The sequence below is a fragment of the Hemibagrus wyckioides genome, linkage group LG25 (assembly GCF_019097595.1).
Source record: "Hemibagrus wyckioides isolate EC202008001 linkage group LG25, SWU_Hwy_1.0, whole genome shotgun sequence".
In the NCBI taxonomy this organism is placed as follows: domain Eukaryota; kingdom Metazoa; phylum Chordata; class Actinopteri; order Siluriformes; family Bagridae; genus Hemibagrus; species Hemibagrus wyckioides.
The window spans coordinates 5,828,631-5,845,891 of NC_080734.1; the positions used below are offsets into that span (position 1 = coordinate 5,828,631).

General features: G+C 40.0%; 1 protein-coding gene across 2 annotated transcripts in view; it reads right to left on the minus strand.

Moving 5' to 3' along the window:
* fam184ab (family with sequence similarity 184 member Ab) overlaps positions 1–17,261 on the minus strand; it is a 151,905-nt gene that overhangs the window by 11,233 nt on the left and 123,411 nt on the right. For both annotated transcript variants that reach the window (XM_058379691.1, XM_058379690.1), the window contains exons 13-15: positions 16,885–17,012; positions 4,576–4,760; positions 942–1,088 (exon numbers count right to left, since the gene is read on the minus strand). In XM_058379691.1, coding sequence (XP_058235674.1) covers positions 942–1,088; positions 4,576–4,760; positions 16,885–17,012 — 460 coding nt within the window. The remainder of the gene's footprint in view (positions 1–941; positions 1,089–4,575; positions 4,761–16,884; positions 17,013–17,261) is intronic.

The following is a 17,261-nucleotide window of genomic DNA, read 5'->3' on the forward strand; positions in this document are numbered from 1 at the left end:
AATGGGTTGAAATTTAATGACGGTTCAAGCAAACTTGATTGTCACTGTGATTAATTGCGACAGAGATGGGGCTGGCATTAAAAAAGATTTGTGTTGCGCTTAATTAGCAAGCTGTAAATCCAGGTCCTGTGGGGACGCCCTGGGAAACAGTGTGAAAAAAATACCAGTTAAGACTTTCACTTGAGACCTCATTCTGTTAGGCCGTAAAAGACTCCCTCGTCCTCCAAAAAGTTTACAAGCTGTTAATTTTCTTAATAAGATGTGAAATGAGATGGCACAAGTGGCATTTAGAAAGTCAAAGGCAAAGGCACTGAATGCACTGATATTTTTTGAATGCTTTCAATTGAACAGAATCAGAAATAAAGAGTTTTATCACGTGTAATAAATCTTTCGTCCGGGACATAGCTGTTTCATTTCATTTGCTTTAGCCTTGGGATTTTGACCTGCATTTTTTTTTTACTGAAAACATTCTGTATTCAGTCACAGATCCTGTATATTTGCTCATCTGTACACACACACACACACACACACACACTTTCCTGAAGCCAAAAACTGACTCTGGATGCTGGAGACTCCTTCCATAAATATTAACTAAACTATCTCCTTACAAAAATCTTCACCATACGAACAAAATGCTCTTCTCTTAAAAAGCAGGCATAAATTAGACTTATGGTCCAATTAAAACACTGGTTCAATTATCAGACAATTAAATATCTGTGTTTAAAGACTAAAACATAAACTCTCTGACTCTAAACGAGCGCTCAATTAAAATGATCTCAGCCGATTTCAGACAGTTGTAGTACAACCTCATCACAAACATTTTCACATACATTACTAACCCAGAGTATTTCATTCGAACCCATACTGTGTGTTGAATTGAATCCAGGGTGTATTCGTGTATTCTAGGTGTTGCTGCTCAAACACACAGCGTGTGAACTTACAGGATCTGCAGGGCTGAGATTTTGTCCTTGAGCAGCTCCTGGGCTTTGTTGAAGTCAGACAGCATGTTCTGTGTGTCCCTGTTGTGCAGCGCGTTCAGCTCAGTCATCTCCCGCTCGTGCTTCTTACATAGGTCCTGCTCATGAGCCCTGAGAAAACACACACACACACTCGGTGAGATCATGTGGCGAGGCAGAAACCTGCTGTCCTCTGATTCATCATCGTCCCCGTACACCATGCTGCGTTTGATCACACCATTAACTTTCATCCATCCCCGAGCTGCTCTGCTGCTTTCGTTCTTTCACAATAGCGGCCATCTTCTGTAAGAAAGCTGTGTATAAATCATGACATACCAGGTTGGATGGGATCACCGCATTTTATTCACTTCTTTCTGTTTATTTATTGATTTTTTATTCAGAACATTCTGAGCACATTTCTCCTTGTAGTGTAGAGTAGCAGCAATTCACACAATCATATTTGTGTACACACTCACAATCTCACTTTCTCTCTCTCTCCCACACACACACACACACACAGGCCATCCCTGACAGATCTACAAATGTGTGTGCACAGAGGATGAGTGCAGGAGTAGGATCTGCTTTCCCACACTCATTTCTCTACAGGAGAGTAGGAGCGATTTGTCATTGGCTATTATTAGCACAAGGCTCCGGATCTGCTGCCACGATAAATAATTGGAAATGAACCCTTGTGTGTAAAAAAAAAAAAAAAAAAAGCACATGTACAGTGTATTACAGTAAAGCTATACAACATACACCGATCAGGCATAACATTATGACCACCTGCCTAATATTGTGTTGGTCCCCCTTTTGCTGCTAAACTAACCCTGACCCGTCGAGGCATGGACTCTACTAGATCCCTGAAGGTGTGCTGTGGTATCTGGCACCAAGATGTTAGCAGCAAATCCTTTAAGTCCTATACGTTGTGAGGTGGGGCCTCCAAGGGACCATAGGACTTAAAGGATACTTACAGGAGTTAAAGGATACTTTTGATAGATACTGACCACTGCAGACCGGGAACACCCCACAAGAGCTGCAGTGTTGGAGATGCTCTGATCCAGTGGTCTAGCCATCACAATTTGGCCCTTCGTCAAACTCGCTCAAATCCTTACACTTGTCCATTTTTCCTGCTTCTAACACATCAACTTCACTTGCTGCCTAATATATCCCACCCACTAACAGGTGCCATGATGAGGTAATAATCAGTGTTATTCACTTCACCTCTCACTGTTCATAATGTTATGCCTGATTGGCATATATGTGCAGTATGTGTCTATACAGACTCCTAAATATTAAAGCATGGCAAGAAATACACACCACTGTTCACTCCTGTCACTCAAAGATAAGTAGGATGAGTAGTTTTTTCACTAAATAAACACTTCAGGGTGGAATTTTCCATTAAAGCCAATGGCAGCATATCCATAGGGGCATATCTTCCCATAAGAAAAAATGTAAATGCAGTTAATCCGTTCCAGCCACCCAAAATATGACCAATATTACCAACAGTATAATCATATTTTTGCATATAAAAACTATGGTTCCTGGTCTGCGATGGTCAGTATCTATCAAAAGTGGTCCAAGGAAGGAACAGTGGTGAACCGGAGACAGGGTCATGGGCGGTCAAAGCTCACTGATGCACGTGGGGAGTGAAGGCTGGTCCGTGTGATCCGATCCAACAGACGAGCTACTGTTGCTCAAACTGCTGAAGAAGTTAATGCTGGTTCTGATAGAAAGGGGTCAGAACACACAGTGCAGGACGGGTCAGGGCTGTTTTGGCAGCAAAAGGGGGACTCGCACAATATTAGGCAGTTGGTCATAATGTTATGCCTGATTAGTGTATAATGGATATCAAAAATCTATACATTGCTGATAAAATGTCAGGTTTTTCTTAAAGTAAAACAATGCAACCAAGAAAAATCCTGTCAGAATCTTTTCCCATCCTTGATTTGAAATTACAACGTATAAAAATGAAGCAAAAAACAAATCAGAAACATTTTAGGGGAAAAAGAGGAAAAAAGAAAAAGTTACAATAACCTGTGGCGTAAATTAGCACACGATTTATATATATCACATATATTGTTATATAGTGGTGTTTAAGGGGGCAAACAGACCTACGTTAGAGGAGCTGCAGGAATATCTGACTAAGTTCTGATTATTCTTTTCATGTGACAACAATCTCTCAGATTTGTTTTTCACATGTCTGGACTATGGGGTAGGGTCACTAGACAGAAGGCTGACCAAAAACATCCGAGCTCTCACCAAAAACATGTGGTACAATGTGTCGTGGTCTGATGAGACCAATTGCAAAAGGTACGTTGGATGAGGAGAAGAAAAGCAGCAGAATCTTTTATTTTTGTCACATACACATTACAGCACAATGAAATTCTTTTCTTTGTGTATCCCAGCTTGTTGGGGTCAAAGTGCAAGAATCAGCCATGATGTGGCACCACTGGGGGGGGTTAAGCCCAATGATGACAGCTTGGTGGTGCTGGGGCTTGAACCACCAACCACCCAGAGTCTTAACCACTTGCTGTACCACTGCCCATGCTTTAGGGCTGCTTTTCTCCGGCCTGGACTCATGAATAGCTACAAATACCAGTCCATTTTAGTACAAAACCTTCAGGTGTCTGTCTGGCTACTAAGCTGAAGAATAAAAGGAATTTCACCGTGCAGAATTTCACTGACCCAAAGCATACATGACAAATCAACACAGGAATGGCTTAAGATGAAGATGATCAGTGTTTTTGAATGACCAAGCCAGAGGCCAGACCTGAAACCAACTGACCTGAAGTGGTCAGGAGCTGTACACAGGAGATTCCCTTACAATCTGATAGATGTAGAATGTTTTTGCAAGAAAGAGTGGGAAAGTCATAATGTGCAATGCTGATAGAACAAAAGGTGTGGGAACATTTATGGAACTTTTTGGATTTTTCCCTGAAGTGTTTTTACTTTATTTTCATTTCAAGTTCTGACGTGACTTATATTGATTTCATATTTTTTACACCACAGGAGCCTGCCATTTGAACAGGGGTGTGTAGACTGTTGACATCCATTGTATATCTAAGCATATAATATACTTCCTCATCTTGAGGGCTACTTAAAACGAGTAGCTAGTCAACTAGAACATAAGTCAAGCGTGACGGCCTGTCGACTTCATTCCGTATGAGGCGGTGATGTTATTTATGGTCATCCTGCTTCACCAAAATCTCTTTCAGGCTGTCGTGTTGATTAGGACTTTGTTGTTGAGCTACTCGATTGCTTGATGGCTTGTAAATCTTTCACAGGCTGAAAAATAATTTAAGGATGTCATCTCAGGATGTCAGAGGTGTGACGCAGTCACACTTCGCCTCATGTTTTTGTGAATTGACTCCTGAACTGTGGTAAATGCCTGAGCGAATATGATTAGCTAGAACTGATAGGCGTGGTTATTGGAAGCGCCAGGGGTTAACCTGAACGGTGATGAATATTAACAGTGCGTCAGAGGAAAAGCCGAGGTGCACCGAGAACGCTTAGGCTTTAAACTCGGCACTATGGAAGGAGCAAGGTTAGAGAAAGTGACTAACCTTATTCATGGTATCTTAAAGGGTTCTAAAAAGTTTTTTAACACACACACACACACCTGATCTGCTGGTTGGCTTCGCTGCGGATCTTCAGCACCTCTTTGCCCTTGAGCTCCAGCTCCCTGGTGAGCGTGCTAATGTTCTCATTCAGCGTATGGATCTCATGATCCAGATCGGCGATGTGGTTCTTCCTGCGTGTCACTTCCTCCTGAAGCTCCGAGATACGACTCAGCAGCTCTCGCTCCTGCAAACACAAACCCACACACACACACACACCGTCTTAAAATCACCTGCTGTGATCCTGCTACTCATGTGGCAACACCATTATTGCTAATGCTTTATGTACAAACCTTTGTTTTGCCCTTACACAACACCAGTGGAAGGGAAATGATGTAATATTAATGACCCTGCTGATCCTTTTTCTTTCTTTCTTCTCTGTTCCTATTGCTTATATAGGAATCGCTCAGCTATGAATGAGTAAAGGTAACATGAGAAGGCGAGACGTTTGAGTGTGCTCAGGGTCAGATGGATCACACCCACTTATTTTAATAAAGACTCTCACATCAGAGCACAAGACATTAAATACAGCTGACATGCCATTTGATTGCTAATTATTTTTTCCTATAGATGGCTTGAGCTATTTTGCCTGAAACGTGTGCAGTTCAACCTCTACTCAGTTTTTCTTGTCGTCGTCTCCTGCTTCTATAACGTTCGGAAAATTAGCACACAAATGGTTTCACGTCGAAATGCGAAGAAAACGATGTACGGTGATGTGCAAAAATGATCTAACCCCTCGGAAATTTATTAGCTTTGCCTGAATAAATTCACATATTCTTTCTATCCTACAGTGAATTTAAAGAGTAAAAAAAGTTTGAGAGAAATTATTGGTCAGAATGTATTTTAAAGAAAAAGAGAAAAAAGAAAGAAAGAAAGATGTTATCTTAACAAGGACACAATTGACTTATAATTGGCCGTCACCTCGGAAATTAAAACAGCTTCCATTTTCTTAAGAAAAATCGCCTGGGTTGAACTGCTATTGAAAAGACTGTGGGTCTGAAAAGAAAATGAGTTAAAAAAAAAAAAAAAGAAGGTGAAGCAGCATTGTAAGGAAGGAAGGTAAAGATAAGGTAACAGAATTTCATAAGTTATTAGAAATACTGTGTAAAAGGTAAAAGGTTGGATATTCCAGCATGCACTGTTGGCTCAGTAGTGAGGAAGTTGCATCACAGCACTCGAGCACTAGACACTTCAAAACTTAAAAAAACAGACATAGAAAGGTGAACAGTGGCTAGAAGTGGAGTGAAGGTGCTCCAGCGAACCAGTTCATGAGTCCAGACTGTATGAACGAGTGGCTAATAAGAAACTGGTACTCAAGAAACAGCCAGATGAAAGCCAATCAGTGTTATTTGGTGTGATGAGCACCACCAACCATCTGAACAACAACCCAGAGCCTTAACCACTTGCTCTACCACTGCCCATGCTTGAGAGCTGCTTTTCTCCAGCCTGGACTTTTTATCAAGGTGAAGGAATCATGACGAGGTACAAATACCAGTCAAACCTTCAGGTGTCTGACTACTAAGCTACTAACCTTGCAGCATTTCACTGACCCAAAGCATAAATCCAAATCAACACTGGAATGGCTTAACATGAAGAAGATCAGTGTTTCTGAATGACCGAGCCAGAGGCCAGACCTGAAACCAACTGACCTGAAGCGGGCTGTGCACAGGAGATGCTCTTACAATCTGTTCGGATACTGTATTTGGGCAAGTGCGGTGCAAAGACACAGGTTCTGCGTCTAATACGTTTCAGTGAATACCATGCTTACAGTGAAATATGGTGGTGGTAGCATCATGCATGCATGATACAAGAGATCCTGCTTCAGTTCTGCTCAAAAAACAAGCAAAAGCTTGGGAGAAATTTGACCTTTCAGTGGGACAATGGTCCCAAGTACAAGGCCAAACCCAGCACAAGAGTAGGTAAGATAAAGTGAAGATCTGAAACCGGATTAAGAAGCTGTGTCGCTGTGTTTGAAGATTCTCAGTCATCTGGGTTAGGTTATCTCCAAGTCGAGTCATGGCAACCGGACTGCTTTCTAGTAGAAGTCTGAAGAAGCTGCTCGGATGAGTAGTGAAGGAAGTCCAGGTGACATGACTCAACTTCCAGAGAATCGGTGGCAGTGTTCGCAAATTATAGTCAACAAACGAAACCCTAACAAACGTAAAGAACCTGGAGCCAAAGTGCCGGGAAGAATAGATGAAAGTAATCAGCATATTGATTCGCAATATCTAAGTCATTTGTAATCCAGAAAAAATCTGATAACTTTTAAGGAACTCTGATTACCTTTGCAGAGCACTGTGTGTGAGCGCTGATCAGGGTTGCCAGATCTAACAAAATCATTACTAAAAGACGTAGTTCCATCACCAAGGTCCTTAAAGATGTCCAAAATGTCCAGAGCAGCAGTCTTATTTTCATATAAAGCCAAACAATGTGTTGTCCTTCTTGAAGATGAAAAGAGAACATAAATCATTCGGACACTTCCTTAATGAGATAAGATGAGAGAAGACATCTAATAGTTCTTGCTCAATTCAAACGAAGTCCCCAATTATTCAGGAACAGAACACATATAAATAAAGCACTGCTTTTAACTTGGTGATGACGTTAAAATGTCATCATTAACATATAGTCATCATCATACATTAAGTAATACACGAGCAGAACTATCAGCTCAGTTTGATTAAGTGGAGCGTAGGTTAATCAGCCGGCGTTATGCACATAATCTTCCGCTCTAATAGCACTGAATTTTTATTTATTTATTTATTTTATTTTTTATTTTTTTTAAAGCCAGCACTTCCTGTGGAGCAGATCCCAGCCTATAGCTGTGTTTATGAACTAAATGAATCTTGCTTAATTGAATTATAATCTGTTCATCCAGTTATACATTTCTATTTTGGCAAATATCATTTCACACCTCACAAGTAACTTAATCGCATCATAATAGTGAGTCTTGATGTGTGCTAAAAGTGTTGATGCTCCTCAGGTCACCGTTTCTACTAAAATCCTAGCTCTAGCATATCAGTGCGTACTAGAAAAACATCCACCACCTAAATAACATCTGATATTCTATAAATGAAGCACATGGACTACGGGTAGTACCATACACCTACAATTGTGCATTATATTCGCATGAAGTGTCTGAAATATTTGCTAGCATGTAGGATTTTTTTATTCGCCTCAGTCACCTCAGGCTTGCTCACTTGGGATAACATCTAGGACTGTTTGTCTGTTTGTTGTTTTCTTATGTTGTTTTTTCATGTAAAGCTGCTTTGAGACAATGCTCTTTGTTAAAAGCGCTATACAAATAAAATTGAATTGAATTTATTTGCTTACTTATTGTTGTTATACACTACTGACATACAGCCGGCTCGGAAAGTATTGGAACGGCAAGATTGGAAGAAATGATTCTGATTTTGCTTCACAATGAAGATGTTCAAGAGATTAAACGATGAATAAAAGACGATAAATCATAATGTCATTTGGGGTCACGTAAATCGACGTAATTTCGATTTATATTTACAATAAAATAATATTTACATCCAGATGTGGAAGCTTTAGTATCAGACCACCCAATTATTAGGTGGGGAAAGGTATAGGAACAGATATCCAAAAATAAATGTTCTGTTGTAATGCCTCTTCATCACGGCCGATGCTATGGCAAGTGTCTAGTTTCCTTCTCAGGGAACCGGGTTACCTTGTGTAGTTTACCGTTGTTGTGTGGGGATTTTACCTTCAGGAGGTGTAATCCTGTGCAGTTGGGTTAAGGTCTGGGTCTGGTGATCGACTTGGCCAGTCTAAAATCTTCCACATTTCCCTCTGATGAAGTCCTTTGTTGTGGGAGTAATGTATTTATGATCATTGACTTGATGTTAGATTAGATACATGTCTCTGTAAACGGTCTGAAAGTTTCTGTAGACTTCTAAATTCATAGTGCTGCCACCATCATGAGTTCCATGATCAGGTTTAGTTTAGTGAGAATGTTCCAGAGACGGCCACGTGAGCCCAAGCCATGACACAACCACTGCTATGTTTCACAGAGGAACTCGAGAAGATCGCCCTTTGATTCTTTGCGTTTCATCTTGGTTGCAGAACTTTCGTGGCTCATCTTTTCGAATTGCAAATCAGGACTTTTTCTTACTGCTGATGAGTTGTTTGCATCTTGTGGTATAGCCTCTAGATTATTTTTAAAAGATGGATTTTGCGAGACCTTCACTCCTACACTGTGAAAGGTTGCTGCTGTTGTTTTTAGGTTTTTCTTCACAGCTCTTTCAATGTTTCTGTCATCAACTGCTGTCGTTTTCCTTGGCTAACCCGTTCCAGGTCAATTATCAGTATTTTTTTTTTCTTATTTCATATTGTTGTTTATGGCCGTGACCTGTGCTTGTACGGTGGCTCTGATGGGGTTTTTTCCCCCTGCTTTTCTCCCCTAGATAGCTCTCTGGTATTTATGTTAGTTTACCTCATTAGATATTCAGAGCTGTTCATTCTATGTCCCAATATTTTTGATCACTTGAAAAATGGGTGGGTTCAAACATAAGTTCTAAGTAGTATAAACATCCCGGAGTTAAAGCTGGAATTCTTATCTATCGTCTAATATTGATCTTTTGATCTCGAACCCGAATGTCTTTATTTTTCTTTTAATTACTAACCGCATCCTGCAAATATGGAATATCTTATTTATTTATTACAGTCATTAGAGCTTTTTATTCCTGCTCATATCTCATATAAAGAGCACTTCTGCTTTTAGCAAAATTGCACTTACTCCAGATGAGGATTGTGACAGGATTTATGACTGGTTTAAGTAATGAAGCTTTAGATTCAATTCAAAAAAATGAATTTGTAAACATTATACAGCACATCGGCGTGACCAGCATCCTTTAAAAGCCATTCATTCAGGTGATCGGTCAACAAAATAACAACTGTTACTATGACAACGCTGGTCGATAGTCAGAAAAGTGTATAACGAATAAACTCTGGACCTTGTTTAAGGCTCCTTGCTCTGTATATACACATCTATACTCCTGTCCAGTACGTTACTGACCCTGGAGAGGAAGCAAATCTTGCTCTTCTTACCAGGTTAGAGTTATTGAATGAGTTGAGCAGGACAAGTGGGCGGAGCTAAAAACACTTCAGCTAACAGAAATATCTTCAGTACTAGAGACAAAAGTTATCTCAAAGATCTGTTGTTTAAAACAAAAGCCATTTCCTAAGATTAATATTTATGAACTCATTTCCCAGTAGATTTTTTATTTTTATTTTTGCTGTTTAACCTGATCCAAGTCAAATCTGCCATCTTCTAGTTAGAGCAAATGGAAACTGGCGTCTTCTTCCTGGTGCCTTTCCTCACATCATGGAGGAAAATGTTTGAGATTCATTTTGCGCTTCCTTTCATTAAAGTTTTGGGTAGCCATTAAATAAAAGTTTGCTCTTCATGCTGCCTATTAAACCACAAGCTACCGTATGTCTCATGATAATTAATTCACTCTGTGAGAGAGAAATGCAGCAGTGACGCATACTGAATCCTTTCTTTGATGCTGGAGAGTATTTCTGTTTAGACGGAAGGCCAGGAACACTCGCGAAACACTTGTGCATTTTCAAATGCATTAGTATTAGTCTTGGCTTGGAATAATGTGTGGACGATGTCTGGATGCCAGATGATAAGCCTGTTTGGAATGCTAAGTATCATTTCAACACTCAGCGCTGTCTCTCTCTCTCACACACACACACACACACACACACACAGGAGGAGTTTTTGAACTTCATAAGCCTGTGACCAATGCATTCGTCCTGTCTTGCAGACAGACAGAATCTCAGAGGAAATCATTTTGGGGAAAAGCTTTGTCCTCTGGTTTGCTGCCTGCACAGTGTGTGTGTGTGTGTGCATACTTTAACTATAAGCTGTTGTCTGACTGGTGATATTTCTATCAGCACTAAAACACAAAAAGATAGCTATAGGACTACTAAACCCTTAGCACCAACAGCACAAGGAGGACATCCTTATCTGCTTTCTACTACACTTACAGCTTTCTCTCTAGAGCAGGGCTCTCCAACCTTTTTTCCTCTGAGAGCTACTTTGACAAAATGAAGGTGGTCAAGAGCTACTAGTGTTATATTATTAGTAAAATGTATTCACATCGCTTATTGCCGTAAACCAAACCAGCTGAATATGCTATTTCTGTTATTATTGTCAGATTTTGTTCATTCACATTGATTCTGTTATTTATCAGCAAGTCCAATGGCACCCTCAGCAAGACTGAAAAACATACCTTTGATATTAGGTGAAAACAGAGACCTGACACTGTATTGGATTTTATGGGATTAAATAATAGTATTTCTACGGCGTTCATATGGATGTGCTTTACTCTGGAACACTAGCTGCACTAATAAGAAATATCTACAGCTCACTCGTCCTGCATCTTCCTGCAGCAGGATAGATTCATACACCGCATTTACTTTGGCAGCATCCAAGTTACAAGGATCTGCCATGCGTTTTCTTTATCCTTTATCTTCAATTTCTGCTTAAGTTTATACTGTATAACACTTCCATGTCCGGTCTTGGAGCTAGCTGTGTTATTAAAGTAGAGGAGTATGATTTGTCCTGGGAGTCAGATTTCAGTATGGGGCAGGGGTTAATTGAGTCAATCTGATCAATTTTCTACACATTCTATGAAGCTTTAGGCGAGCTACTCAGCGACGAGCTACAGACCCCTGCTTAAGAAATATAAACAGGATAGGGTATTTTCTAGATAGCAAAAGAACAACTGCTTTCTAATTATCCATGCTGCATTTTTCTTTCGCCCATACGCTTTTGTGAGTATTGGCAGAAGCAGGGTCAGTTCTTGGCTCAGGTGGTACATTCAGCTGCTCAGAGTGCCAGGTAGGTGTTATGGCCAGTCATGAGCAGGACTCCAATATCACATTTATAAGCAGATCATTAAGATCTGTAGAGCTATAAATGGCTTGCTTTTCTCCCTTAGACAGCTTTCTGGTATTTTTTTTGTTGGTTTATCCTTTTCAACAACCAATGCAGTCTTCCAACAAAAGACATTTAGAGCTAGTCATTCATTTAAGTGTTCTGATATTTTTGGTCACTTGAAAAATGTTCAACACATCTAGATACAAATATCAGGAAATGAAATAGACACACACCTACAGTAGCATATCGGATGGAATTATTATTATTATTAATTTAATTATTAATGAATTATTATTATGGCTCCTTCTTCTTCTGATTAAACATATTGTTGTTGCTGTTCTTTCGGCTGCTCCCTGTTCGGGGTCGCCATAGTGGATCATTTGGTCCGCATGTTTTGATCTGGCACAGGTTTTACGCCGAATGCCCCCTAATATATCAGTCAGTATATATAAATACCCAGTTATGTCTGACTCTGCCATCGAGTTTGTCCTGAACAGACTTTTCTCAGCACAAGTATAAAAATAAAGCCTCCTCTTAGCTCCATGTCATGTGTTTAGCCTCACAATTTGACTTTATTTTTGCCCCCTCAAAAGCTGCAACTACTCTTTGCACAACATGTGGGGTTTCTGTGACTGTATAAAGCATGTGAGTTGCGGCACAGAGACATGGTTCAATTTCGGATGGTTCAATTAAGCATCTTGCCGAGGAAACCTTTGAGTCTCTTATCCTCTGAAGTTCAGAACAGAAAGTCTTGACATGCGATCAGAGACAGAGAGACACTGAAGGAAGGACACCCAGGACTCTAAGACAGAGGCGGTGCTTAATGTAGTCTGACCTCACTGTTCTGTAAAGGTTAGAAAAGTAGGCTGTCCTTTTGCTCCCTGGCTAATAATGAATAGCCACAGAGAAGTGAATGTATTTACGGCAATTTATCTCGGGCGGCACTGTGCATCGTAAACGCAGAAATTAATCAAAGAGCCGCAGAAGTTGTCCTGACGATGTATTTGTGTTCCAACTGATCATGGTGTGTATGTTTGTGTGTGTGTGTATGTGTGAGAGAGAGAACTTGTGGACAGTAAAGTGGCACCCATCGCCATGACGATAAAACTTGATTCTTCACGCTGCGTCTTTGACCAGCCCATCGCCCACAGCTCATTACACCGGACACACACTGATGTCTCGCAGGGGAACGATCAATGGAGACAAGGCAGAAAAGAGAGAGAGTGAGAGCGAAAGGGAGGAGAAAATTAGAACCGAGCAAGAATGCAAGTAAGCAAGAAGAGATAAAAGCTGTATAGACAGACGGACGGAGAAAGGGAGAGAAATCTTCTGCCATGATGAGTGATCGGTGTAATTATTTTAAATCACCCACGTTTCCAGGCTCAGACACTAGACGAGGCTTTATTCCTGTTCCCAGAGCCAGCCATCTTGTTAGCAGCTGACCGTACGGGAGACTAACAGCATATTTGGCCAGCAGGGATTTTTACTTTGATTAAACATTAAAAGGTTTATGAAAGGTGTGTGATTTCCTGTGGAAAACAACACGGATGTTCAAAAAGCTCGGAGCTACAACCGGGTTCAGATTAGAAACCACGTACTTCTTATGATAATGTTTCCAAAACAATACTCGTTTAGACTTTGGTTAAAAAGCATCGTCACGCAGGCTCAAGCTGCACGTCTGATGTGAAGGTTAAATGCCTATAAAGTCTTCCATATTGATCATGTTTATGGTGTTTGTAAGGAAGCGTGTGTCTTTTCGTTTATAGTGACGTCCTTCACTGCATACAATGACACCATACCATGTTAAAATATCCGGAATATAGTTACAAAATGTACGTTTACTAAACAAAATTCTTTGGTGTTGGACTACTCATCAGAAGGTTGTGAGTTTGAATCCCAGGTCCACCAAGCTGGGCCCCTGAGCAAACCCCCAGTTGCTCTGGATACAGCTGTCTACCAAATACCGGAAATGTAACTGATGAACAAAAGCTTGAAATTGATAAACATCTAGAGGTGTTCGATCTTATTCACAAAAAAGATGTGCCTTGTGCTTGGTGTTAAAAAAACAAAACAAACCCTGCCCTTACATCAGCCCTTTCCAGGTACTAGCTTTAATAATCTATGGCCATGTCCATACTAACGATGATGCATTTTAATCGATTCAGCTAATTTCCTCGACATTTCAAAGAGCCGGAAAGTAAATAAACGGCAGGCGGAAATGCCGCAGATGGTGGAAACTTTCACATTTCGGTCAAAATGACCAACCTTTGGTTAACGATTGAAAACGATAATGTGGACGCAGAGTGTTTTTAGATGGAAAACGCTGTTATCCAGATTAGTGTAGATAGTGTAGAGCCTATACATATTTCTTATAAATAAATAAGACTACACTCAAGATATGTACACTGGCTAATATATATATATTTACATTTGTGCCACCTTACTGATCCATCTGGATGAAGCTGATCCAGATGACTTTTCAGTCAAAGCTGAACAAGGAGGAAAACCTTCCCAGATGCTGCTATAGTAGCTTCAACCCATCCACGAAAGTCCAGTCACTGAGATATAAAGGCAGGTCTGCTGAAGCTATCATGCTGGACGCTCTCGGTTTAAGAATCAACAGTCAGATGAGATGCCGGATCATTAAAGAGCGCATTATGATCCTCGGATATATTATCGAACATGTTTATGGTGCAGATTTATTTTGTTTGCATTAACAGAGTAGCCTAAAATAACAGTGAAAGCCGAAGTGCACTTTGTTTTGAAACTTGAAGTGGTTTTGCTGAGTGAAAAAGTCCACTAGTTCTCCAAGATTGAAGACGGAATTAGAAAAGATTCGGATGTTCGATTTGCATTTTTTATTTTTTTTTAATTTAAATACAGACTGAAGGAATATTCATGATGCTAAACCGGAGGCTGTAACCTACCTTCTGTTATCTTGAGGAACATCATTTCCGCCAAACAGCTTCTATTCATTGTGCCTGCAGATAGTACGCGTAGTATTTTCCTCTAATACGGGTGTTGACGGGGGAAATTTATAGCAACATCCATACAATCAGTTATAAAGAGAAATCACACACGCTCTGTTGCGTCGGTCTGTGCAGTCTGACGGATGTGAGCTAATTAAAAGATTTCTACTGCTAGCTTCGGCGCTCGACTGGTTCGAAACGTACCCAAGTTCTGTAATGAATGATGTGCGTCAGTGAAAGAACATCTGGACGAGCCATCTGCAGGACGTGGTACAGAGACCGTGAGAAGTGAATGAAGGCGACTGATGCGACGGTGACGTCGGTGGAGGTGTGGGCTACACAGAGACGAGACCCCGCTGTGGAAGCCGCAGAGCTCCAGCTGGCCTCCAGCCCTGCGCTCGTTCAGAGCCGGTGTGACGAGGATGATGTAATGTTTACTCAGTCGGCGAAGATGAAGTGGAATCTTCGGTTTCTAATAAGCAGCCGTTAGAGACGTGGAGAATGATGCAGACAAATGAGTGTGCTTTTATAGCAGGGGAGCCACAGGGGGTTATTATTACAGTGTGTGTGTGTGTCTCTACTAAATATCAACCACGCTGACTCTCTTAGTGACTCCCTTAGCCAACGGTCCTCACAGATCGTTCCCGTGTTTTCTGGTGATTTTCGTGCTCTTATTCTGTAGCAGGTTGACGGTGTGCTATGATTAATTAGCTTCTTTTTCCACGTGTGTGTGTTATGAGTTCCCGTCACTGATATTAAGCCCTCATTTTAAACTGCAAGCTTTGTCAATTTTTACAGTAAAATTAATGAGATAGGGTTTGCAAAAGGAATTCTTTCCTCTGATTGGACGAGACATCTGTCACTCAGGATATACAGGAAGTCCAGCAGGCTTTGGCAGTAGAAAGTGTATTGGTGTGTGTATGAACGCAGCTCTGCTCTTATAGCGCTCCTTACATCCTTTAATCTGGAATAGTTTGGTCTTCCAAACATTCCTGCGTTTTTCTGGTGTGTTTTTAGAGATCGAAAACTAATCTTTACGCCATGATACGATCAGTATATCCAAAATCACGCCATATGAACGTCCTTCCTTAAAGTAGTGCTGAATGAATTCCATTTTCTTATAAATATAAATATATATGTTTGTTATTTTCTTAGATTGCATTAGGGAATGAAAAACGGTTTAAAGTGAACGCAGAACTCTGCACATGGACAAGAAATAAAGTTAGATACACAATTTCCTACTTCTTGTAGATTCTAAGTGACAGGTGTCTCGTCCAATCAGAGGTAAGTATTCTACCTTTAACAGATTTGTCTATATTGTAGTGTTTTCAGTTTTGTTTTCAGCTTTGTTATTTTATTTTGTTTTCAGATTTGTTATTTTATTTTCAGATTTATTTTATTTTGCTTTCAGATTTATTATTTTATATTGTTTTCAGATTTATTATTTTATTTTGCTTTCAGATTTATTATTTTATATTGTTTTCAGATTTATTATTTAATTTTGTTTTCAGATTTATTATTTTATTTTGTTTTCAGATTTATTATTTAATTTTGTTTTCAGATTTATTATTTTATTTTGCTTTCAGATTTGTTATTTTATTTTGTTTTAAGCTTTGTTATTTTATTTTGTTTTCAGATTTATTATTTTATTTTGTTTTCAGATTTATTATTTTATTTTGTTTTCAGATTTATTATTTTATTTTGTTTTCAGCTTTGTTATTTTATTTTGTTTTAAGCTTTGTTATTTTATTTTGTTTTCAGATTTGTTATTTTATTTTGTTTTCAGCTAATAGGTTTTTTTGTTTTGTACTTCTCGGCCCCCGTAGAAACCTAAGGAAGACTGTAACAGTGCATGCTTGGCTTATTACATCTTAACATTTCAAAAGGAAACATGGAGGCCAGGCTGGCTGTCCTTCCTTGGGGCAGTTTTTAATAGGTACCTACCACTGCATACAGTTTTGGAGATGCTCTGAGCCGGTGGTCTAGTCCCTTGTCAAAGTCGCTCAGACTCTTACGCTTGGCCACTTTTCCTGATTTTGGCTTCAAAAACTGACAATCCACATGAATTAGAGGCATCAATCATCGGTGAGTGAAGGTAGCATAGTCATAACTAGTCTGCTATTCCACTAGTGTGGTGTTCAAGTTGGTTAACACTACTGTATAAAAGTGTATTTAATTCCCCCCTACCTCTGTTTCACACTGGGTAAAAATTTTCACCCCTGCTGTGACGGTCATAGTGGGGTAAAAATTGGTCTAGAATTTTTACCTAATCTTGTGATGCCAGATTTCCTACCCGGATGGACGATTAGCTGAGTAGCAGTAAAGCAGTTGAGCAGAAGTAATGAAGGAAAGCTGAAGCTGCAGTAAAAACAGTGCTATTTTGTAACACACTGATGGTTAGACCGGAGGGTTAAAGGTGTGATGATCACCTGTATCCTGCTCTGCTCCAGGGCGTTCTCCAGCTCCTGCTTGGCAGCTGCTGTTTCCTGCTGATGAGTCTGTCGCAGGTGCTCTATAGCTGAAGCGTGCAGATGATTCAGCTCTGAACGCAAAGATGCTATCGAGAAACAGCGAGAGAGAGAGAGAGAGGGAGAGGGAGAGAGAGATTATTTGTCTGACACAAATCTCTACGTAATATTAAAAATCATCAATCACTGATGTTCTTCGCAGAAAAGTCAAGTCAAAGAAGTAATTGCTTTTATTCTAACAATAGCAATTTTCCTCTCTCGGCCTCGTTGTCTCTGCACCGTACGCTTTCTCATATTTATGGTTACGTTTCAGAAAAATTGGTGCCATTGCCTCATAA